This window comes from Oenanthe melanoleuca, chromosome 2 (assembly GCF_029582105.1).
Source record: "Oenanthe melanoleuca isolate GR-GAL-2019-014 chromosome 2, OMel1.0, whole genome shotgun sequence".
In the NCBI taxonomy this organism is placed as follows: Eukaryota; Metazoa; Chordata; class Aves; order Passeriformes; family Muscicapidae; genus Oenanthe; species Oenanthe melanoleuca.
In genome coordinates, this window is record NC_079335.1 from 92,684,829 (window position 1) to 92,711,454 (window position 26,626).

Genomic DNA, 26,626 nt, shown 5'->3' on the forward strand with positions numbered 1-26,626 from the left:
CTCATCTAGGTACAAGATGTTTTATTTATTTTGAAGGAAAAACTGTAATTTTGCTCCATTTTATCTTCATTGTAATTGTTTTATAATCACAAGTTGTTTGCTGATGTCTTGTTTGAATTGATAAGTGACCTCAACTAATGGGATTACTTGAAGCAATGGAAAGTACTTATAGGAGCCTAAATATTAGGCTATGCCTTTATTAATTAAGGTGAAAAAACAGGCAGCTTTTTGCAAGGTTTCTGCCAAAATTTCTTCAATAATTTACATATTTTGGTGCAAGATTTTTTCAAGGTTTGGAGACGACTGAAGTGTCTTGAGTTTTCTTGACTGTTAAGTAGAGTTAAGAATCCACCTTGATTTTATCCTTTCCAGTTGTGCTCACAGTTTGCTGTTGTTTTCATTCCCTGTACAAGAAAATTTTCCTGAAGAAATTGGTCAGTCTGAGGCTTTGCTCTTTTTTCCTCACAAGCAGTACCAGAAGAATTCAAGGCTCTTACAGAAGAAAAATCTTCTACGTTTTTACATAATGCACATTTTCTAAAAAACTTTTTTTTTTTTTTTTTTTTATGTTTCAAGTTCTACTTTAGGAGAGAGAAGCAGGAGGAATTTGTTTTGAAATTTATCTTCTGAATCAAGGATTAATCAAGCATTTGAAATCTGATTACAAACTTACCATAGGGGTTCATTGCACTGAAGAAGCAGCAAATGTGCATCTACCTTTAAGGTTTTTACTCTTTTGAGAATACACATTGTTACTTGATGTCATGCATTCTATAAGAAGCATATAGAATCACAGAATGGCCTGGTTTGGAAGTGACTAAAGATCCCTGAGTTCCAACCCCCCTGCCTTGGACAGGGACACATAGAGGCTAATTTATTCCAGTTCATTGGAGGAGCCCTGCGAGATGGGACAGAAACACTTCTTACTTTGGAGTAATCTGACAAATTAATTGAAAACCTGGTATATCTAGGCATGGGCACTTAAAATTCAGATGTTTAAACATGGTGGTATTAGTTTGTGCTGATTTTATATCTAGCCTCCAGCAGTAACAATTAATCAGCCTGGATCAGATAATGGGTTAAAACTGTGAGTTTTGTATAAAAAAAACCTGTTTCTTCAGTAATGCAGTAATTTCTGCATGGCAGTTTTCATTTTAGAAACAAATCTTTGTAGCTGGTGTTGAAATGTAACAGTTAATGGAAATCTGCTAATTTTCTAAATGTCTTGTTTCATGGAGGAGTTTTAGCTCTTCAGTGTAAATGGCTGTCCTTTGGTTATGGGATTGTAAATAGAAATTATCTGTAGCTTCACAGTTTGGCCAAACATTTGTGAGAGAATTTGCAGTGACTCCATTTCCTGTAACTTAATTAAACTGTAAGATTTTCTGACATGTCTGACATTCTTAACAAACTTGTGCTCTTTAAAAAGCAGCCTTGTTACTGATTTTGAGCAGACGAGGCTTCTGTGTGTGGCAGCTGGTACTGCAAACCAATATGAGAGTTTTAGCCTCCACAGTTGATATTGATCTTGCTGCAAGTGTGAAATAATCACATATAAACAGTAAATTCTCAGGCAAAGATTTACAGGAGCACTAGTAGAAGAAAGTTTCCCTTTTAATTTTTGTATATTTCTGTGAGGATTTGCAGTTAGTGTCCTAATTACAATTAGAATGCAAATACTCTGGGTGAAATGGTCCAAAGGTACTTGAAAGCTTAAATATGATGAGGGATCAAAGTGGGATTTTAAAATATTTTAAGTCATATAGACGTGGTTCTAGCTTGGACATCAGAATATGAAGGCCAACCAGAAACAGCTTACAAAAAAGGTAAAACCTTCAATACACAGCCAGGGGTGTTCCTTGCCAGAAGAGAAGGAGTTTGCCTAGTCACAGTTTTGCTGAGACATTTAGATTATTAAGAGAGAGCTCTGAAGATGAAAATACAATGAGGTTGTTTAAAAGACTCAAAGTTATGGTACATGGCAAGTGAATATGCAGAGACTAAAGTGTGGATGAAATTTATATGGGGAGTTAACAAAAGCAAATACATTTTTCATTTGCAAGAATGAAAATTGCAGACAGGTTTTTATTTTTCATGTGTAATATTTCTGTTATGTCTGCTTAGAGTAACATATATGTTAATAGTGCTGCATTACATATAATAACTATGAATTATATTTCTGTATTATTTTCTTAATACTTGGCAGCTACAGCTGAATATGTAAAATCAACTACTGTCCACAAGCCAAAATTCATTATTAACAGTCCAGACTTTTTTTTTAGTGTGCTGTGATAAATCCTGGTGTGGGACTGCAGTTGAGAGGCCAGGTATGACTAATTCCTGAAGCAAGTGGCCAGATGAAGACAGGAGTGCCCAGAGCTGTCCTACATGAACCTGGAAAAATGTTCCTTATTGTAATTGCTTAGATTATTTTCTATTCTTAGCTCATGAAACAGTTTTTCAAATGCTTCTAACTGGATCCTGGAAACAATTTAGCTAGAACAAACAGTCTCTAAACAAATCTGTGTGTGTCTCCTAGGCCTAACCCCTATGGAAATGTGGGACCAAAATGTACTAAAGATGATTTTCAGTGGCTTGTTAAAGTTTCAGCAAGTTTCTCCCAAGCACCAGTCCTCTCTCTTCTACATCACTGTTTCCAAAATATTTCTGAGTGTAGTTACCAGCATTTTGGTAATTTTGAGGCCAGAGAGAAGGCTGTGGCCATGTCTGCACTGTTGCATAATACAGGCCACACAATGTGCCCAGTAGTCACTATTCTAAACTCTGTAAGAGTGAGTATATTATGGAAAGGCATCCCCTCTTCATTTGGAATGTTAGTATTGATCCATCACATCTATAAACAGAGGGTTCCATCTGTTACAGGTGAGGCATTCTCTTATTCCAGGACAAAACTGCTGCTACAGCACTCATCTCACAAGTGTTAGGGTTGCACACCTTTGGGAGCTCCCAGTCAGTCATTCTGTGTTTACCAGCCAAGGAATAGCTGTGGATTTAGAGTCCAAGGGTGAAAGAGCAATTTGTGTTTTGGAAGAGAGTTCTAGCAAAGTAGTGCATGTAACACATGTCAGATCTGTCTGAGAAAAAGAAGTGATTGTAACAAACTTCTTCCTCCAATCCCTGCATTTCTTTTCACCTGTTTCCACAGCTCTAGGAATCCCTAATTTTCTGTGAGACAGTGGCTGTGTGACATTGCTTTACAGTACCCAGAAGATGTTAAAAGTCTTGATTTTTCTCATGTTTTAAATTTCAGTTCATAGCAGAATAGGAGAGGGCTCATTTTTTCCTTAACTGTATGTGTGAAGCAGATTCATTGCAGGTGTGTGTGTACCTGATGAAATTTCCTGCTTTGCTGTGTGCATGGTCCATGGTCTGTGCCCAGAGTAAATAATGATTCTTTTTTCTGTGCAGCCTTAGTGCAGTTTTCCCACAACACTTTACATGGAATGTGAATTCTATAAACAGTTTCTATCCCATTGAAGATGATGGGGGAGTCCTCCCATGTTCTGTACAGATGCTGAGGATTTCAAAAAAGAATTAAGGAAAAAAAATTTGTATGACTAAATTTGATGTAATCTGGAAAAGTAATCCTGTTGCTCAATTTCAGAGTCAGTGGTAGTTTTGCCTGTTAGAATTTGGCCCAACTAAGCTAATTGTAAAAGTACCTAGTTTTCAGAGAAACTTAGTAAAATATTGCACAAAAGAAAGCCAGATCACATTAGCATCAATGGGAAGGCAAACTCTGGAAGAAACATGTGCTGCCCAAAATGAAATTACCTGCCCACACTTCTGAGGCTTGGAGCTAAGAACCTCTGCTGGCTCTATGTGTATGTGAGAGCCCTCCAAACTGAGTATTTTTCTTGGTCAGTTATCTGAGTTTTTTCATCTTCCCCACTGACTACTGCAGGAAGCCTAATCTAGAAACTGATCAGCATCCAGCTGCTAATGACAAAACTTCTGCAGAGGAGGAATGTTCTGTGAAATCCATAGGATCACTGAGTGCTTTGGGTGGGAAGGGACCTTGAAGATCATCTGGTTCCAAGCTGTGGACAGGGACATCCTCTGCTAGACCAGGTTGCTCAAAGCCTCATCCAGTCTGTCCTTGAATTCTTTCAGAGATGAAGCATCCACAGCTTTTCTGGGCAACTTGTTCTAGAAAGTGAAGAATTTCTTTCTAATATCTAATCCAAACCTAATTTCTTTCATTTTAAAGCCATTCCCCCTTGTCACTCCTGTCCCTCCCAGCTATCTTTAGTCCCCTTTAGGTATTGGGAGGTGCTATAAAGTCTTCACAAAGCCTCTTCTACAGGCTTAACAACCCTAAATATCTCAGCCTGTCTTCAGAGGGAAGGTGCTCCTTTTAATTTGCCTTTTTAAAAATGCTGGTTCTTTCCTCTTTTCCAACAAGAACTTCACTAAACTGGTGTGAGATCTCAAATGTGATGGTAGTGACTTAGCCACTTCCTCTGCCGGGTTTTCTGGATCTGCAAATGCGTCTTATCTGGTCCTGTGGACCTTCAGGTTCCTTACATATTTTTGAACCTGCTCTTCTCCTACTGTGGGTAGTTCCTCATTCTCCAAATTCCTGCTGTGTCTTCTGCAAGTTAGGGGGTCTGGAGCGTTTTCCAGTGAAGACCAAGGCAAAAAAAGTCATTAGAGTACCTCAGTCTTCTCATTTCCTGAGTAGACACCTCTTCCATTTCCTTCCAATAGGGTTGGCATATTCCCTAGTATCAAATCTCAGTACAAATCCCTAGTGAAAATCTTGGACAAACCACTGGGTTTGTTTTGCAGCTGAGGTGAGCCACTCATTCATGTGAGCTAATATGTTCCCATGGTAATGGTCTAACAATTAGAAAACTGACACCTTTCTTTTGTCCTTTTAAATATTTTCAGGAAAGTCTTGCTTCTGGATTTTTGCATGTGATTTTCTCACATGAAAGGCAACCTGGGACTGCTGGAAACTGGATGTTTGGGTGACCAGCACATGTAATTTTAGATCCAGAACAGTACTGATTGAAGGGAGTTCCACCCTTCCTTATTTGTGTCATGTTAGGAGGGGGCTCTCTGTATTTTGGGATGTATGGTGGGATTCATGTCTCTTTACTTGGGCAAAGTCATGATAAAAATGCTGCAAATCACAAATGTGCTTGCACAACAAAAGGCCATCTTACTGCCTGGTCTGTGGGTAATTTTCTGCTATGCAGTTGCCTAAAGTTCTGTATGTGTCTGAAGAATAATATCTTCTTTTCCCCTGAAGATCTAACTGAGAAGGGGAACCAAAAACCAGCTGGAAGTCCTCCCAGTTTTGTTAATGCAGATTTTATAGAAGGAAGTATTCTTTGTCAGCTCAGTGTTTCTGTCAAGGAAGGTTGAGTAAACCTGGACTTTGTGTGGCCTCAGGTCAGTGTAGCTGATTTAGCATTCACTGTTCAGTGGGGTACAGGGAAAGGACTGGTGTGGTGGATGCCAGCATTTCAACATCTTTGGTAGCATTCTCTTCCTTTGAGTTTCTCATGCAGGTACAGCTGGTGCTTTTTTTTGAGCTCTCAGTGAAATGAAGATGATGCTGATATTTATCCTTTTTACCTGTATATTTCTTCCACCTCTTTGCTTATCAAAACTTACAGTAGTTTTGTACTTAAAAGTTATCTAAAAACTCCTGCAGGTCATGGCAGCAGTGGCAAGACCAGGCTGATAATTGTTACCCCAAGAACATACTGTTTTCCTTCTGTGACTCATGCCTTTCTTTTCAAAAGCAAAGCAGCTTACAAATCAATTAGGTGTGAATAAGTAAAACAATGGAAAAGAATGGTTGTATTTGAGCACTTGTGTTGCCATTATGCTGGTAGCTGACAATAGCAATTTTTCATGGCAGAAATACTGCTTGCCCTCTCTTATTTAAAACACTGGGAATGAAAGAAACCTGAATTTTATAAGATCTCATGAAGTAGCCAACTTCAGGGCTGTGCTGAGAATGGGTGCAATGGTGTGCTGTTTTGGGGTCAGCCATCCTAGTTGCTATGAAGTTAAAGCAAAGGCACAGCTGGCCCCTTAATGGGGCTATAGTAGAATATCTTCCATAGGATCTGTATTTCTGATCATACTTTCATATGAAATGTGTTTGGTTTATTTTATATTGAATAGTCCTGATGAATATAAATAAAGGGGTTAGTTTGAATTCAGACACCAGAATTTGACATGAGGCAGGAATACTTCATTCCCTTATAACTGCTTTCTTTCTGGTGGATACAGAGGCTGAAATACGGTTCTTTAGTGCAGTTATAAATGTCACCTTTACTATAAGGGAGAGGCACAGACATTTTGTTTAATACATGGCTGTGAAAAGAAGGTCTGTATTTGATAAGAGATGTTTGGATACTCATTTCTAATACTTTTTCTCTCTTTAGTGCAGAGTTACAGCAATGCATTTCTAAAATTGTGCTTGCTGTGCCCATCTTACATGATGCAGAAGGATGGTGGGAAACGTTCATGAATGTTGAATTTTTAGTGAATTACTCTGACTTCTGAATTGTAATGATATATTAAGAACCCTGACATTTCTAAATTCTGTGATGACCTGCAGACCACTTTGCTTATAAATGCAAAGCCATCAGTTTGTTCTGCAGACATAGCTATGCTACAAACTACCAAAGCCTTATCAGTTTTTCACCTGATGAGATTTCTTGGGTTTTCATTTTAGACACTGAAAAATCTTGCTTTTTGCAAACAAAACTTTGGTTTGAAGAGTTCTCTTGAAACCAGTAAATGAGTTTATTGTAGAGGATTAGGAGAAATTTGCCAATATCTTGAGAGGCTTCTGGATTATATACACCAACTACCAAGAACTCAGACTTGGTGAACTAAAATTATGCATTTGTTTTTTATATCACAATACATGTTGTAATCACAGTCTACAAAAGCCACCATTCAGGGATACCAATGCTGTGGAATAGGGAGAAAATGACTGGAATTTATTATTCATCATGGATAACTTTCTTTGTTAAACCATGGGAGATGTATCATGCCAGAATAATGTGCTTTTTCAACCTATTATCCATCTTTTCAAGGTTTTCAAGAGCTCAAATCTGTCTTCAGTTTATCAATAATTTTGAAAATCTTTTTAAAATTCTTAGTATGAATAAAGAGAAGGATCTTCTGAGCCTGCTGCTAAGTTGGAAGAGAATTACCTTTTCATTATGGAGAGCAGAAAACTTTTCAGTTTTTAATGTCAGATTTCAGTTTTTCAAGTGTTTTTTTCAGCAAGTTTTTAACACTTGATGTATATATTGTCCTGAGTATTTTTTTTTTTCTAAAAGGGAGTCAAATCTGGCATTTGCCAAGTGGCCAGTCAATATCAATATTTTCTTAAAGTTTTGGAAGAGTTTTCAACTCTGCTGAAGTTGATGTCACCTGAAGACCTCAGTAACAATATTTTAGCAAGGGTGCTGTGAGTCAAATTGATGTGTACTTCAGTAGATACCTTGGACTTCTTGTCCTGGACTTCTTGTCTTGGACTAATGGTGATAGATTACACTCACAAACTGGCATCAGAATGTCAATGCTCATATTTCCAAATCAACTAACAAATAGGTAAAAAGATAATAAAATAATAATTTTCAGTCACTTGGAAAAAATAATGTAAGGAATTTAGAGGTGATGTTAGAAAGCAGTCTGCTGTTAAATCTCAGGACTGGCAGTTGATATGGGTTTCAACACCTTTCATGACCTTTTTGAATTGTATTGTGGTAAGATCAATAATTGAAAACAGTCTTCATGGAGCTTATTATTAAAGGCTGCATTTAAAAAAAAATTGCTTAAGATTTCTGGGTAAAGTTGCTTGGTGGTAAAATAATATGATATAATTTGATAGATTGGTATGAATTATGTAATGCATATATAATGGACAGTATATTTTAAGAGGCAGTGAAAATAAAAATTTAAATGTATTATGGAAAGGAAAAGTTAATGCAACTTTTATGGTACTTCTGGTTTGCAAAACAGTTTCTACATTCTTGTTTTCTAAATGGATCAACCACAAACATACAATAATGGAGATTAACTCAGCAGAGACAAAAAAATTGATTTTCTTACTCCAGGCTACATGTGGTATTGTTCATGTGGTTAACTGTTGAAAACACAATAGATATGAATTAATACTAATATGTTTTGTATTCAGGATCTTGTTTCAATTACAGAAGTTTGTTATGTAATAATACTTTTTTTTAAAAAAAGTGTTTTATATGGTTAATTGCCAAGGCTCTAGGATTTCTATTTATCTTTACAGAATAGTATATAACTCAGTGTTGGAAAGTAGTTCCAAGACAAGAAATGCAGTTTTCTGCACTCTTAAGCAGATAAATCACCTTCTCCAGGCTGTTGTGTAATCTGCCAAAGGCAGACACGTTGCTGGTGCATTGACAAACTTGAAGGCAATGTATGAGATTCCTGTAGTGCTTATAAAAAGTAACAGAGATTTGGCAGCTTTGTAAAATTAAAAGTTTTCTCTGAGCTAAGTGCTGAATATAAAAGGAGTGGAAATCAAAGGTTGTCAAAGCACAGTGCATTGATGAACAATTGTGAGCACAGTTCTTTGCAGCATTCAAGAAATTGATGTTTTGTCTATCTCTCAGATGTACAAATACCTTTCATGCATTTCACTGACTCCTAAAATTTCATATTAAGGTATCATTGTAAAATAAACATTGAAATGTTAAAATGAGCATGCTGGCCTCTAGAATTGCATTCTATGTCTGCCTGTGGGACTGGGAGTTACCAGTGAGGTGCTGAGTCCAATTTTTGTATGCAGGAAGATAGCTTAAGAAGCACAATGATCTTAAGATGGTTCTATATTAACATAATCATGTACTTGAATAGTAGATAAGCAGAATTTTATATAATAGGGTTCTTCCCTAATGGTCTGTGTGCTTCATTTTAAATCAATTTCTAATGTTGTTACTGTTCCCCTGATTTTATGGTTAATTTTTCATCAATTTTGGTCTAGTTTGTGAACTGTCTGTGCTTAGATTGCAATTTCACATAATTCATTTATTATGCAGGACTGCAAAAAGGATTTATTCTTTAGTCCAGTAGCTGACATAATCTGAAGCTTAAGATCTGTAGTTAGTGGACTGATTTTGACTCCCATTTTTTGTGCTCTGCTTGCAGCTACTCTCCTCCCAGAGCAAGTGGCTTTTTACAGGAATTTTTAAGTTTATATAAAACCAATTTTCCGTAAATAATCAGTAAAAGTGTGCATTTTTTAAATGCTCATAAAAATTATGTGAAGAGGGTTATGAAAATGATGATGAAAGGTTCAACTTGGAAGCAGATTAATTGTTGGGTTTGGTTTTTTTTAATTTTTCAATCTGTGGAGATGCTACAGTGGGTGTTTCTCAAAGTGTAAGCCTGATTAACTGATGATTTCTATTTCACAGCTGCATATTAGCAAATATTTCTCTCCCCTCTTTCCACTTGAAGAAAGAGTGCTGTGGTATTATAAAAGGCTTGTGCTGCTTTGGTCCAAGTGGAATCTAATAACAGCTTCCACTCAGCAGGTGACACTTTAATACTCTCTAATATACTCATAAAAATGGAAGATGAAGCAGTTGTTTGTAGATGTAGACTGAAGAAAGGCCCTTCTGTTATTTCTTTCCCTGTGAGTTTTTGTCTGTTGGTCAGAAAAATGATTATCTTGTTTTGGGTGGCTGTCTGGATGCCCAGCTGTGCAGCATCTGTCTGAATTCCAGCCACATTTTCTCTGTTCACCTGTCAGCTTGGTTCCTCTAGATGGAAAGGAAAGCCTTGAGCTGCTGAAATGTGCCATGAGCTCAGAGCAGCTCTGGGCTAACAGCTTCTCTCCTGACTCTGGCTGCTCCCCAGGTCTGGATGATTATGCATATCCGTGGTGACTCAGGTGGAAATGTTTTGGGGAAGGAGTTGAGCTGAGACAGGTACAAGGATAGTGTACTGCTTGTCTCTCCATCACTACAGTGGCAGATTTGAGTGCAATGCTCTACTAAATTCTTTTTTTTTTTTTTTTTGTGAGGCTTTATTTTTGCTAAGCAGAACTTTTGCTAAGTGGGACTCATCCTCACAAATTGTCCTGGACTCCCTTCCTTGGCAGGGGAGTCCTAAAGGAAGCTGTCTTGTGCATCATGCCCTACAATTATTCCAGTGTCTCCACTGACAGTTCCTAAGCATGCAGAACTTTGATTTAAAATGGAACATGACCATAAATAGTAGGAATGTGCTTTCAAGTGATGTTATTGGCTTTTCAGGGCTCTCATCTCTGTCATGCTTGGCATTTGAAGGAGGATATGCACCAGAAAATGCTAATGGCTGTCTTAATGACACTGAGGGGAGATGCACAGCTGATGGGAAAGAAAAAAATCCAGATCTTAGTCAGGTATTGCCTTTGCCCTGTCACTGTGAAGCAATCTGAATTGAATAGAGAAATAATTGACTGTAATAGAGAAAAAGCAGATGAGGTAGCAGACATTGTGCATCTGCCATTTTCAGCACTGAGAAGTGTTCACTGGAGATCAAAAGATGGTCTTATAATTTGGATCTGAATTTTGGAGTGCTTCCTGCTTCCCTTCACATGTTATAGTGCAAGGTTTAAAATTTTAGTTGTAAAATTTCAAATATTGATGTGCACAAAAACATGTGATGTGTGTCAATGTTTGCCCCCAGAAACATTCTGTCTCCTTTGGAGAAGCCTAAGAAAATGAAGGACATTCCCTAGTTGCCCAACTTGACAAAAACTCTGAAACTTGATCCATATCAAGAAGTTTTAAAATTGATTTAAAATTTAAAATTGTGACAGAACCACAAGCCTGATGTCCTTGACTGTGAGGGGTAGGTGTATAATGATTGTGTTCATGCTGTTAAGGACATCTTCCACACATCATAGTGATGGCTACTTAAGGGATACTGAGCTTATAAGAAGCTGGATATGTAAGTGTTAAGTGGGATAAAGTGTTTGTAGGATTAGGATTTGCCTTCATTACTCTTTTGATTTTTGTCTAATTCAAGAGAGTTATGGGATTGGCTTCTGATGCAGTGCTGGCTTCAGAGCCTGCTTCCTCTCTTACTGGGTGTCCTCCAAAAATGGGCTGAGTGTACAACTTAATCATTAAAATCTGGATCAGGAGGGGTGGAAGGTAAAGCCTGCTTGCCAGTAGAAGTTTCTGGCTGGGTAAAATTCTGGTGCTATTAAATATTTTATTTTAATGACCTAGTACCTGATGCCAGGCACTACAAATGTTCTACATTTGTGCAATGTAGTGGTTTCTGCTGCTCATTGGAGATTACTACCAGGTGTATAAAGTAACTGATTACATCTACAGTTGCTCTTTATATTTACATTTTCTGGCTGTATCTTTAGGGAGTTAACAAAAATGTAGTAATGGTTGTGCATTTTTGGGTCTTTAGTTAGGTTTATTCAACCATTTTGCATTTTCCAGACAGATGTTGATGTGAAATTAAGGGTGAAGATCTATAATTACTTCAAAGCATACCAGAATCTATTTATTATTTTTGACCCAAGTGAGCAAATCTGTCACAATGTTCTTTATTTAGTGACATGAGAGTAAACTGTGCTTTATAATTTTGTCATTAAACCAGTTTTTCTCGCTCCCCCATTCATTTCCTTCCTTATGTTTTTATAGCACTTTATTTTCTTGAGACTGAATTCTGTATTGGAGCTGCACAACAGTAGATCTGATGTGATTAAAAAGGTAAAAATGTGACTGTGAGAATACTCACCTTGGCAGAAGATATGTGATTAAAGGAATGGTGAGACACAGACACAAATCTGTTTGAGAGATGTTGAGTGAGAAAATCTCAGAAATATCCATCATATTTATAGGCTCCTAACTCACTATAAAATTAAAGTTGTCCTTTTAACATGGTGGTGAAACCTCAGGAAATTATCATTTTAAGGTTCAGGTCCTTATTTGAAGTTCATCCAGGCTGTTGCACCCTGAAGTTCTAAACAGTCTGGCTGCATCTCACATGAAAATAGGCTTTTTATTTTTGTGAAGTTTTCTGATACTTCCTGCCTCCACTTCATCTGCAAATACTGTAAGAAAAGCCTTTCTCGTCTTATTATATTTCTTTTTAACATTTTTACATTTCAGCATTTCATATTCCAGTCTGGGAGGAGGTTACAAGGGAGATAATTCAATTTTATATGTGATGGTGTATAAAGAGATTTTTGATTCAATAATCTGGGGGAAAGCAAATAGTTTTAAAGCATCTTTATTAGAATACACCACATGACTTATAGTGTCCTGGAACAGTGCCTCTAGATTGCTGTCTGGGATTGTAGATTAGCAGGAGTGGGTGACCCTGGTGTATCTATTACCTAGTTTGCATCAAGACTCAGTTATACTAGAAAGATTTTTCATTGTATTCTGAATACTTAGTTGACTCAAAATAACAAAAATTACTCACAATGTATTATATATATCTTGTACTAACCTACTACAATTATATCAGTAATCATGAAATTGATTTATTTAAAACAGGGTAGAGAAAGTGTGATGTTTTGGTTTTTAATTCCTGGCCCTCCTCATCAAACATCTGCAAAACATTGCTGACTGTTTTTGTGCTGAATATCTCTGTGGTGTCTATCCATGAGTGCTGGAGAGGTGGAAAGATTCTCCTATTGGAACTGACAGTGGGTCTCCTGGCTGCAGCCAGAAGATGCCCTCAAATGTTTAAGTAGCATTTGTATGGTATTTGGCTTCTTGAGAATTGTTTGGGATTCTTTCAGATAACAACTTTGCATTGGAAAATGCTTGTTTGTTAAAACTCTCAGTTAAACAATTTATTTGTTTTCTTAGTCTCAAGAAAATGTGGAGGAAATGGTTGTGGGTTTTGTGCTTTTGTAAACCAACAATCTCTGCAGTTTTCCTGTGCAGGGATATTGAGGAAGAAAGAGCAAGAATTTGCCACATTCCTCCCTGGAGATGTGGGAAACTATAGATGAGATTTAAGCCCCACTTAGACTGAGAAGTTCCCTGAGTGAGAGGCAACTGTGTACCCTGAGATAGATGAGATGTAATAAATAAATAAATAAATAAATAAATAGTATTCATGTTTTTAAATACACATGAAACACTGTCCCATTAAGGCAAATGTGTCCACTACCATTCCTCATAATAACTGCCTACTGTCCAGGTCCTTGGTTATGGGTAATAGGTAAAAATATGTTTTCTCATGGCTAAAATACTCACAAAATAAAATCTGCTGCAGTTTCAACCAAAAAAACCCCAAAACCAGTGACAAAAATGTTATTATCTGGTTTAGTGGAAAGATGGAGTACAGGGGAAAAAGTGTGTGTGTGCTCTGAAAATGAAGTATTGTTCTAGAGTATTGAAAATTGTCTTTCATGAAAAATGTGTTATAGTTCAGAGATTGCTCTGAAAGGAATTATTTTTTGTGTTCTCTGAAAATATTTTCAATAATGTGCAGTATGATCAAGGAGTTGGTTCCTCAATAGCAACTACAGTTGTCCTGGGTGTATCAGGGTAAAGCACATCTTTATATGAATTTTGCTGCTCAGACTATGCTTGGATTTTGTTTTTTTTCTATTGTACTACTTAGCTGAGTTGTTTTTTGGCCCATTTGTCACAAAGCTTGTGACCTGGCTCCCACTGAATATTCCTTTTCTGAGCACTACCTAGGTCCCTTGTAGCTGGCCTGAAAGAGATGAAAATGTGTCTCAGCACAAAGAGTAAGAATGTTCCCCACACCCTCTTATAAACTGAGAGGTGAAGGAGCTTGAGCTCCAATGTGCTCTCCAGTTATTAATTCTGGGAAAAAGTAGAAACTACCATTTCTTGTTCTTTCCTTTCACAGATTGTGTAACTTCAATGCACTCCTCTTGCAGTATCTCCAGTCAGAGGCCAGGATGTCTTTGTCACAGCCATTTTATTATACAGAGTGAAAAGGTTTTCTGTTCCAGCCTTTACCATCTGAATACAAAGAATTACATAAGGCATAAAAGAACTAAGTGTAGGATAATTGAACTGGAATTAAATACCTATTAACCCCCATCTTCCTCTTAAAAAAGCCCAACAACCTGCAAACCAATTGGTCAGCTACAAAAACATCCTTGCTGTAGTAATGAGGATGCATTTGCTCCCTTCTGAGGCAGCTGATGCACAGTTCCATGCAGAGGATCTTTTTTTTTAAATATGAACTTCCTGTTGCAGTGCAGAAACTCTAAATTACTAAACTACATAAATATTTAAGTGAATTCAGCTTTACTGGCAGACATGCAATTCTCCAGCAGCTGAGATTTTAGTTTATGTACCTTCTCACAATTGTGTGAACTGAGAATTATAGTGCAGGTAGCTTTTTTTCCCCTCTTTTCATGAGAGAAGGTTATAAGGAAAAATTGTAAGGATTTCCAACTATTATGATAACATTTTTATTCTACTTTGGCTCTTAGGGATTCAGTATTTCAAATACAGTGTATGACACAAATTATTTTTATCTAGCCTTTTGGCAGCACTCAAACCAGCTTTTTCTAACTGTGTTGTATTTGCAATCAAAAATCAATGGGAAATATTTTTTTTCACAACACCTAACATTTAAGAAAAAAAAATCTACAGAATTCTTGGTATAACACTGAATTTTCTGTAGGATTTTAAACACAGAGCAAAAATAATTATATCATCAAATCTTTGAGCTTAGGGTACTTTTATGCAGAAAAAATGTATTTATTGTTGGTTTTTTTACTGAGATGGCTATAACAGCAGTTGATGGCACAAGGGTGGCCATGAGAGCATGGCCCAGAGCAGGCTGGAGCAGGGTCCAGCATTTTGGGGTCCTGCTGGTGCCTGTGCCAGATGGAGCACTGACCTGTCTGGGCAGCTGGATGCTCCTCCATCTCTGCACTGCAGCCTGCTGAACCCTGTGGCCTTGCCTCCAGACCTGTTGCTCTTCTGGTCCTCTGGGACTGTATCTGCCCCATTCAACTGGACATCTCCAGCTTCTAATTTAATCCAAGGACACAAAGAATGGATGCCATGAGGTCACACAGAAGAATGAAACTGTTAAAATAGCAAACAGCTGATACTTGTATTTTATTTTTAGCTTATTTCCTGTTGTTTTCCAATGGGTGCTGATGTCACAAAAGCTTCCTTTCTAGTAACTTTGCTTAAAATATACATACATTGTGTGTATGTGCATATTCATCTGGAGTTTGGTGTTAGATTGTCCAGTGCTTATGAATGAGGCAGTATTGGCTCAAACTCCTTAGAATGGGAACTGCAAGGAACTTGCAGAAAGTCCTTTCTGTGAGGCTTTTCCTCCTTCTGTGAACACAGCTCTGAGAATTTAGATGCTCAGCAGGCTGTGTTCCCAACCTGTGTGTTTGTAGCATGGGTGGGCAGACGTATCTCCTGACAGACACACAGCATTGTGTGGCCCAAGCACTGAATGTCTCTTCTTTACTTTACAGAAAAGCTTTGAGTCAACATTAGTCCCCTGTAGGACTTAATGTCAAAAGGAGTCAATCTTCAGGAGTTGCCATATTTATATGGACTCTATAGGGAGAGTAGGGTCTTCAGATGCTATAAAAGGATGCTGTCCTTGGAGGTGTCATGTGGATTTTTGCTCCCTCCTTTCTATTTTTAACTCCCCTTTGAAGTGAGTTTGTTGAGTCATGCAGGACTAAAATAAATGAGACAGACAATAATTCAGCTTCCTTGTTTCTTGCCCTGTTCATGCACTGACCAGACACTCCTCGTCTTCCTAATTTCTGATCTCCTCCCCCATATCCATTCACTTCCTGAATTTCTTTGGCTTATAATAACACCACAAAGCCCATATGATTACTCATTTAGGCTTATTGTTTCCTTTTTTTCCCTGAGGAGTAGTCATTTCTTGTAAATATAAGTTATTCCCAAACAGGTAAATTTTAGCACATGCAGCATTGAAATCACGTGTCAGGTATTACAAGGAATTCCCAGCCTTTCATAAGCAAACATGTAATTAGAAATTGTTTATTTATTTATTCCCCACTGGGCATTTGCTGGAGTTGGAAAGAAGAGGAATTTTGTCAAAAGCTTAATTTCTGTGTGTTTATTTTCCCTTTATTTTCTTGCTGCATGGGAGTGCAACAGAACCAAAATTTTTACACAGTACTGCACGTTGTGGTTCAGTCCTGTGGCAACATAATAATTTTCACTAGAACACCATGCCCAGTGGCAGCTGAGGCATGAAATATCCATACTTGGTTCAAAATGTCCTGTTCTTGGCACATTTGTGTGTGTGTTTTTTAGAGAGTCTGTAGATGTCTCTAGTGAGGGAGTTGTGTTTGCACTGAAGTGCCATTAGAGGTCCTGGCTGTAGTTGATGTTTGACTATTGTCCATCTGGGCTCTCAGAACTTCACATGTGAAGTCAGTTCTGCTTCTGCCTCACTGTGTAGGGAGTAGCCACAGCTTCCATTAGAGGTCTTCAGCAGAGTATCTACACAATAAGCACACTCTTAGAGATTCTGTATTGTGCCCTCCATAGCTTTCTCCAAGTGTAATGTGCATGTACATTCTCTTTCAACTTCTCTTAATTTTCTTCTTTTCCCAGGTATTACGACAACTTTACTCAGTGCACAGAACGTGAAGCCAACAATGCAAGTTGCTTTTGGCCAAACCCCCTTGCAGAAGGCTTTATCACTGGAATTCATAAACAGTTCTTTTCAAACTGTACTTCAGAGAAGGTTCACTGGGAAGATCCACCGGATGAAATTCTCATAACACTCATCTTGATCCCAGTCATGTTGACATGTGCCATGATAACACTGGTAGTATGGTGCAGCAAGAGAAGTGATATCCTGGTGTAAGTTCTTCCTCTGGGCTTTCTTTTTCTTCATATCTTTATTCCCTAAACACTGAGAAGAGAATGAAGAGAGGAACTTGGCATAAGGATTTCATATCTGCTGAAATGGAACCAGTGAGATGCTCCTGTGAAAGAAGAGCTGCCTGCTGCTGTTGCAAGTCACTGCTTCTGTCTTACCATGAGTGTTGCTGGTGGAGAACTTTACTTCCATTGAGCCTCATCAGTGTGGAATTCACAGGCAGCTCCCAGAAACAGGAGAGTTCCCAGGCAAATGGACCCCCGTCTGCAAAAGGGATAAAGTTACTTTTCTATGGGTAAAGCTGGCTGGTAAAGTTTTGCAAAGCTGTATGTGCATAATACTGACTGTGAGGGAAATTACATCCCTTGAGGTTTTGTGCAGGACACTCGAAGTTTTCGTCTGTAACTTGGCAAGATCACTGGCAAACGAGCTGATTAACCTGCATATAACCAGGTGGCAGCTTTTCCTAGAAGCTAGTCAAGATCATCATTATCAAAACTGGGAAGTATTGTTCTGGCAAAGAAACAATTTATGTATCCAGTGACTGTCTGCACAGGGAAATTATCATGCCACATTATAAAACAGTTTATAAAATTCCTTTAAGCACGGCTGCTTGGAACTGTATGTCTTACAAACAAACTCTGGGAGGATGTACAGGTCTTACTTTACAGAGCTGGAAAATGTGAGAGGAAATTGGTTGATTATAAATATACTGAGAAGTAATGAAGAAACTTTCATATGCCAGACTCTTTATTTTTCCTCTTTTATAATTATTATTCTTGATGACTTGTGTTCACTGTATACTCCCCACACTCACTTCAATTTGTGCAAGTGATATCCTACAAATAAATATAAAGGTGTCATGTTGATTGAGGTGCCTTTCAGAGTATTGTACATAAATAATTCTTTGTCCTGTGGAGAGTGTGGGAACTAAAGTATGAACATCAAAACTTGGAATAGAAGTAGAAGGAAAGAGAAAAAAATCCAACTCAGAAATCTTATTCTATCAAGTTATGTAATAGTTGAAATAAAGATCATATGCTCAAAACAGAAGAACTTTGTGTTTCAAGCCTTCCTTTCACAACATGCCTTTCAGTCCAATGCTCTTCTATGACAAGTGTGCAATGTCTGATACAAGTGAATTTTTGTTTTTCCATACCTTATGCACACAAATAAAATACAGTTAAATGGCTAAGCAATTGCATTTTATATACTTTAGATTTTCTTTAGATTTAAGATTCAGGCTCTGTGTTTGATACTTAGGTCTGTGAGTATGAAAAGCATTTCCATGCTTGAATCGAATTAGAAGTGCTCAATTTGCTAGATTATTTATTCATTGTATATAGATAAATAAATAACCCCTGTAAGCTGTACTGATTTGTTTTCATGTCCTTTCACAAGGGTTGAAGGCAACTTGTTTTTTCATTACACTAATGTTGGCATGATTCAATTTCAAAAGTGTTTCCTGTGTGGTTTTCCAAAGACTCTTCCTCATTTTCTAGATGCTAGCAGAAATTGCTCTTTGCAAAAAAGAAGAGTGAAATAATGTTCTGAGGATTTTGCCTAAATTTTATATTTATCTGTTATTTTCTGTATTAAGATGCTTTGCACCACCAAAGCTAGTGGTCACTTAAAGAGCCCAACCCATTCATTTTATCCAAAATACTGTTTGGTTAAGCATTTCATGTGGCCAAAACCAAACAGTCTTATATTCTGCATGGAGTTTTCTTTTAATTCTCATTTTACTTAAACTTCAGCAAACTTCAAGGCAAGTTTCAAAACTTTGGTTTGGAAACCACATAGCAAAAATTTTGACTTTTGAAAAGCTGCATTCATTTCAACCTAATTGTCATGTTTGGGGCAAATTCTGGACCATTTTTGACTCATTTGAAATTATGTTCACCTGATGGTCACCTGAGAGATCTCAGTCAGCTTGATTCATAAGCTTAATTTATAAAATAAGTTGGCCTGGATACTAAATGAAGAAGAAAGCTTGATGACTTCATATCACCAGATGTGTACTGTGATCTTAAAAAGAATGCCATGTTTAAAATATCCAGTTCAAAGAGTCTTTAAAAATGTCAGGTCCAAAGAAGTAGAAATAATAGATTTCATGTGCCATGGAGTAGGAGTAGAGGATTCTGACACTAGTCTGTGCTTTGCAGTTGAAAATTTAATCATTGTTGTGTCTTCCTCATCCAAGTGTGATCTTCCATTACTTTTTATATAGCTGAAGAAGGGCAGAGAAGTTGAAACAGTTCATGGGAAACACACTAATTATTTGATGTAATCTCAGTGGTTTAAATCTGAGAAATATTTATAGTGTTTTTAGGAAAAAGGCAGCTGCAGGAGTTAGTTCTTTACAGTTGTATACATTAATAGGGACTCAGAATGACAAGTGTCGAATCTTTTGACATAGGTTGTACTATGTGTTAATGGGAGTTAGGTTATTTTCTGCTGCATGGACCTTGCTACCTCTCCCCCAAAGCCTGTTTCCATTGGCAGGAAAATCACATCTGATACCAAGAATCTGGCTCATTTATTAATTGCAAATTAATTTTATGTCCCAACAGAGTCTCAGGAATAAGAATATTCAAAAAAGAAGAAGATAACTTGTTCAAAATCCTTCCTAGAACTGGAACAGTGGTTGATCCCCAGCAAAATTTAGGACAAAAGAGAAGTAACAGCTAGCTGAGATTTCTAATTGCTGTGAGTTTTGGGATTTTTTGCTTTCAGTAACAACTGGGGAAGTGTGTGTTTCCATGGGGTATAAAAGCTTTATAAAAGCTGTATTTGCAAAGTCTGAGTTCCATCTGAGAAAAAGAAAACATTGTGTTTTCTTAGCTCATGGGTGGTTTGGAAGGATAAGGACAATTTGTGACTGTCATTTCTTCTGAGTACAAGAAGAATGGAGCTCTCTGTGTGCTTTGACAGAAATACCTATGAACATGCAATGGTGTCTTAATGCTCAGAAGAGGACATAGAAAAAGCAACTGAGTTTTAGTCAAAGAGTCTGTGTTTCAGCCACTCTCACAGAATTTTGAAATAAGAATCTGAGACCCTCAGATAACTCTGTGGATTTGATAAGAAAAGCAATTTTTGTGCACAGTAGGAAATGTGAGGAGCATTGAGGCTACTACCTTATCTTGGCTGAACTCTCAGCAGGACAGTTTGAGAGGACACAAATAGTAATGCTGCATAATAGGCATAATCTGTCTACACCAACTGTGCTGAAACCCTTGGGGAGTGGAGGCAGAGCAGGTGGTCACAGGCAGTGTAAAGGTGCCACCCTGCAGCTGCTGTGGAGCTGACTCTGCTCAGAAGTGTCTGGAGACACATCAGCGTGGTCCTGGCTCGGTTTTGAGGGATGTGCCCTTTTTCTCCTTCTGCAGAATCCATCACTCATGTGATGGCCTGACTGCTGGAGACAGCTTCAAATGAGTTTATAGGTGTGCCTTTGTAGAGTTTCCTGGAGTGTGTGTATACAGACAGGACTACCAGGCTACTGGATTTTCCCTTTGGAACTTGCAGGCATGGCAGCAGCATAGCTGGAATTACTCCTTAAGATTTGACATTCAGATATAACGGAGTTCTGTCTAAATCCTTCATGGTGGGATATTTTTTTCTTTTTAAGTTTTTTATACGTAGGGTATAGATATCTGGTGAGATTAATGGTCAGAAATGCTCTCAAAGAACCATCAAATGGATACTAGTGACAGTTTGACTGTAGGCTCAGCTACAATATAGTAGACATTTAAATTTTAGAGGATGTTAATCATGCTCCAGGTACCTCAGAGCTCTGTTCTTCAGTGCCCTGTCTGAGTAGGGAATAGTCTTGGAAGGATGCTATGAGCACAAGAAAGTGAATGATCACAAGTTACTTAAAGAATACTGAGTTGTAGAACATACAACAATCTAATGATTCAAAATGACAGCAATTAGAAAACCAATGGGAAATACATGCAGGGAGAATTTTCCTGATTCAGCATATTTAGCTAATTGTTTTTCTGTTGTTACCTCTTTTATTTGCAGTTATTCTTATTTTTTTTTTTTAAATTAATGGGCTAGAAGGAGGGAAGTAAGGAGCCTGTGCCTGTTGAAGCAGAGCCCAAAGCTTCTGAAAAATGCCATTATATGTCTCATCTATGCTTAACATTAACATGGATCTTTTGTCATCTTCATTCTCCTGCTGCTCAGAACTGCAGGAGAATGCAATTTTTGCCTGACAGTTTCAAAACCATTAAAGATTCAGAATGACAACAATGGAAGCTTTTTAGCACATTGCTGCTTAAAAGTGAAATATGTTGAGTTACTTGGAAACTAACTGAACTATTCTTGGAGAGCACACCAGAGAACTGCATAGGTGTAGAGACAATGAGTGGGAACACAGATAATTCCACTGACACAAATGACTTTAAATCCTAAGAAATTATGATACATTTAATTGCTCACCTCATAAAAACAACCTTATCTTGTTATTCAAAAACAGCTGGAGAAACCTACTTATATGTGTAAATATGTACCTTATTTCTCCCTTCTCTTCAACAGGACTGTAACACAACTGCAAGTGGAATGTGCTGCTATTTTCCAGGTAATAGTTGTTTTATGCATTATGGAGACTCCATGACTGAGTGTGAGTGGTGTATCTGCTCAACATTTGATGCATAAAGAAATTCTATATAACCCAGAAAATGTTATGTGGGTGCCTGTCACTGCAAAGAGAAAATCCCACTGGTTTATGTGCATGAGAAGCCATTGGAGGCACATATGAGCCAAGCTTCATTAGAACCAAGACACCTGGGGAGAACAACTGATACCAGTCTTGGAGTCTGATCAGACTCCTGAACCACCAAAATACTCAGATTTTGGTAGATGATATTGGTCAATTGTTGGAAAAGACAAGACATGTCTTTTATGAGAGTTGAACAAACAGGTTGTTTTGTTAGGAACTTGGATAGGAACTGAATTTGAAAGCAGTAGCACATTCAGTCATTCTTATTTCAAATTACTGAAATGAGTGAGACTTGGATTTGAGTGAGCTGTAGAAATCAAATTAAACAAAACATTTGCTTCTAGATAAAATAATGCATGCAAAGTTACACTTTGATTTTTAAGCTGGTCTCTGCCCTTTGCATTTTAACTTGAATGAAGACAGAAGAGTAAGGAAAAAAATTATTTTATGAAGTATCAAGAATTTTGCTAATTTATTAAAATAATTATTTTTTATTGGTCTGGTTTATTTTGCAATTTTGACTTTGTATTAAAGTAAGTTACTTTCTTTAAGGTCAGCATGGATAATTTTTCAAAGGCATGAAGGAATTAACACGGACAAGTGGTGCCTTGCTTTCTGTTTTATTTTTGATGACAATACTGGACACAGTTGTGTCAGAGTCACAGTCTGAGCCAGCAGACCTGAAGGAATATTATAGGTAGATTATAAAGTTGGATTATAAAGGAAACCTTCTTAGTCCTAGTGGGGCACTGCAGTAGAGTGCTGCTTGGGGCTATCTGGAGTCACTCTGCAGACTGAAAAGCCTCACTTGGAAAGACTTGAGTTTGCAGTGTTTAGACAAAGGGAATAATTTTTAAGGACAACTATTAGTGATTGAGGTTGCAGTTTATAGAAGTGTTATAGGATCAGCATCTTAGAGACCTGTGTGCTGGGATTCCCGTGCTGGGATTTTGGATGAGCACATTCCCTCGAGTCTGAGTCTCTGAGGAGAGAGATTGCTTAGAGTATAACATTTATGAGGTGGTTGGAATGAATTTTCCTGTCCCAGTTCTCCTGGACTGCCTAATTTGTTCCAGTTTATTTTAAAGTGAAAAGCTCTGACAGTAAATTTCACCCATTTTAGGTATTAATCTGGGCATTAAAACTACTTTTTAAAACATTTGGAGAAACACCAGTATTTGACAATCATGTTGGCAGAACATCTGCAGACTACCTGTGCTTTTCTGTCTTCCAATAATTTGGTTTTGCTAGCAAAAATAACATGTTTTAGGAGTACTTTCTTGAGCAGAGTAGCAGAACTAGCAGTCCCTTCTAATAATTAAAGCCTTAATACTGAACACAAAATGCTCTCATAAATCTAGTATATACATTTTGATTTTCTTATGCTCTTTTTCAGGAGAAGAAACCAGTAAGCATGATTTCAGTGCTTCACATGTGGTGACTGATCACTGGATCCTCTCCATCTGCATGCTGTATATAATCTGAAATAATTGTGAAATTTATTTTTGTGTAGCTGCAAAAAGTGAAGGAAAATGTTTCTGACTCTGGCTGCATACTTTGGCAGATTATAAGAATTAAAGATATGGTGTTTTGTTTAAAATGCAGCACTGTCAGTGTATACTCTAGGATAACAGTTTAGAAATACAAATCAAGGGCAGCAATAGGTCACAAATATTTCTAATACTGTAAAACTATACTAATGAAACAGGAGGGTTTTGCTGAGGAAAATCAACATTATAGTATTTGCTTATATAAGGGATCCAATATGGTTTATGATGCCAGTGGAGGTTTTCATTAAGAAATGAAACCCAAACCCTGGTAACAAGCAGGAATACAGTTAGATGGACGCTTGGAAAAGCAAAGACCTAGATCTGTGTCAGCTGCTGGAGTTTCCCAAATGTCCACAGTGTTTGGTTTGAGTCTGTCAAATGTTTTTGTTCTGCTGTGGATTGCTATGATTAATTGTCCTGGGTTCCAGAAGTCTTAAGAACATTAAATTCAAGAGAAGAAACACAGCCAATTAAGTAAAATTTACAAAACAGTGCAACTTAAGTAACGTGTATTCCAGAGACCACAACACAGTCAATTCTGCTTTGAAAAACCCACATCAGTTTTTTTATCACTTTAGGCTGGAGAATGTGAAAGTTTTGGTTTCACTTCCTTAGAGGTGGGTTAGTTGTATAGGTCCAAACTCTGTTTTGCATTCTCTAGTTGTATGGCATTTATAGAGCATTATGAACAAGCTAATTTTCTGCCAATGTACTTTTGGTAAGAAATCAGAGTTGGACCCCCTTGCTCTCAGGGGAGTAACAAAAAGGGTCAGCTCTCTGTCTGGAAACACAAGGTGTCCTTTTTTGGACAATTAATATCACTCCAATTGCCATGATAAGAAGTTTCAGGGAGAGGTGTGGGAAGGGCAGAGCAGTGCATCCTTTCTGTTGGGCTCAAATCCCTTTGAGCCAAATGACAAGAATGTACTGCAGTCTGGAGAATTCAAAGAACAAGAAATTTCCTTTTGGATCACAGCATGTGCCTGCCCTAACAGTTTCCTTTAATCAGGTGAACATTAATTTTAGCTCAATGGCTTTAAACAAATGTCAGTCAAGCATTATCTCCACCACTGCATATCTTAATTCTCTTTCATTCTTAGTGCAGTCTACAGAGTCTTAAGAATATTTGCTCTTCAGAAATACACCAAGTAGCATTTAAGGTTCCTTTAAAATGCTGCTGGTACTTATAAATGTTAGCAAATGGAAAATATTATCTATTCCTCTTTATCTTGGCTTCTAGATAGGCTAGAAAGGTGCATATAAGGAGAAGTAAAAGGTAACAGATGCATTGTCTTGAGAAAAAAATGACAGTTTCCAGATGAAGTAAAACTTGAAAACATTTTACAGTACCAGTAATAAGTGTGGTATCAAAATCATATAATTGATGTAAGTATTCATTTACATTTTTGTTATATTTGCAAAATTAATTTATGCAGAAGTTACAGACAAATGTTTTCCCTTGGTTTCTAATTTCCCCAGTATATTAAAGTACACTGTATAGAGGGGTTTTCTGCACTGCACAAGGGTTTTGTAACACTAGTCAGGACACATAGGATGAATTTGTCATACTCATATTCTGTTGTGCCCAAAGCTATTATTAAAATCAAAGTGTTCTGAGAAGAAAGGCCAATGCAGCAACCAATTGGGCCACCCAGCTCACAGACAAAAATAGAGCATAATTCTCTTTTTTGAATATATGCTATTCTTGCTCATGGGGATAGAGAGTTGGAGGGAAAAATGTGGCTGTTGTCCTTCCAAATGTTTGTTATAAATGGAATGTACCATTTACCCTTCTGTAAAGTACTGTCCAAAGTAAAAGCCTTGGAATAATAATAAAAAAAATACAGTTAATGGTGTCTCTTTTGAAGTATTATTTCAGTTCAAGGCTATAGGCAAGGGAATTGATGCCTAACTGGTGGAATTTGAAAATGGCCAGACAATACAGTGTGATGAGCAACCAACAGAAGTTGGCACTGTTTTGCACTTGTGCTATGCACTTTATTTATGGAGAATTAATCTGCTTCTTAGGGTAGATGGCAGTCACTTGCAATTCTTGCACTAGGTTTTCCAAGTCAATTTTTAAAGTATGACTTCAGGGAAGTGTCACCTTTCACTGTTAGCCAGGCTGGAGAATATTCATCCTTGATGAAAACCAAGTATGACATTAAGAGTAAAGTTTTTCGTAAAAGGTCTTTCCTGCCACCATAGCTTGCAGCCAGGTCACATTCCAGGCATGTCCCTGCAGCCTGGTGGGTCCCTGACACCACACCTGGTTATGTGCCACAGGAATTAGGGTGCACTGCCTTGCCCTTGCTCCCTGACACCTGGACACCAGGGAAACACTGATTGACTTCTTATACACACTTTCATGCCTCAAAATGACATGACACCATTCTCACAAGCCTGTGATTATCAACAGCAGTGACATGCTTCTATCCCATTCCATTCCATGAAAGAAACCCCTACAAATCTGAGTGAAAGAATGCATTAGCAGTATGTAACACAAGAGCAGCCTCCAGGGCAAATGTCACTTAATGTTTATAAGTTAATGGTAATAAGAGCAGTAAAGCTAAATTGCCTGGGTAACCTGGGAGAGTTTTAATTGAATGGATGCCAGAAAACAAACCTGCATTAAAGTGCAATCTATTACAATGCAATCCACCAGTCAGTACTTCAAGGCTGGCATATAATCCTTGATCTGGGAAGTTGTTTATTTTTGCTCTAACTTTTAGTGTCTTTGATGGATTCAATTAGTTGTAAGCTTGTACATTTCCATGGTTTTTTCCTGACTTTTCTTAAATGACTTCAGAATCTCCTTGAGCACCAGTGAAGTCAGTTGAGTTGATCTGCTGACCTGCTTTTGTCTGAATTATGCCAGAACTATGACATGTACAGGGCAAAATTTGGATCCAGCTCTGAAACTGATGGAAGAGAAAGAGCAATGCCAAGATAAGGTTTGATTTTGACTGATGTTTAATTTTTGATTCAATGTTAGTAACCTCAACTTGGTCTTTGAATGCCATCATAAATTCAGCTCCAAATATTGTGGGGCTGAAAGGCAAGGGAATATTTCCAGCTGCAGAAGAACTTTCAACCAGATACCTTCTTCTTGCATTAGTCATCAGTCACTGTGGAAATTATTAGTCTGTGTGCTGGTAGTCATTATGTAGACACTAGTCTATTAAAGAGTTCTGTTTTTGAAGGAAAAAATACAAGAGATTTAAAAGTAATAGAAAAAAGGGCTGAAAAAATTAACTGAAGCTATATGGTCCCTTACAATATCTTGTCTTACAGTTTTACAGATAGTTACAGAAAATACACCTGAAATCACAGAAATCTGTGTCAAACATTTCTCCTTTTTTCAAACACTGAGTACAAGTTCTTGTTAAATTCTCCAACTAAACATGATGTATCTGAGACAGCCACAGACCTTCCCAAATGGAAGATTGTA

At 37.5% G+C, this 26,626-nt stretch overlaps 1 protein-coding gene across 1 annotated transcript in view; it reads left to right on the plus strand.

Annotated features, from left to right (window-relative positions):
- The window catches only part of RAMP3 (receptor activity modifying protein 3), a 47,003-nt gene extending 28,737 nt beyond the window's left edge, over positions 1 to 18,266 (plus strand). The window contains exon 5 of the mRNA XM_056482826.1: positions 16,623 to 18,266. Coding sequence (XP_056338801.1) covers positions 16,623 to 16,878 — 256 coding nt within the window. The 3' untranslated portion in view covers positions 16,879 to 18,266. The remainder of the gene's footprint in view (positions 1 to 16,622) is intronic.
- The last annotated feature ends 8,360 nt before the right edge of the window (positions 18,267 to 26,626 follow it).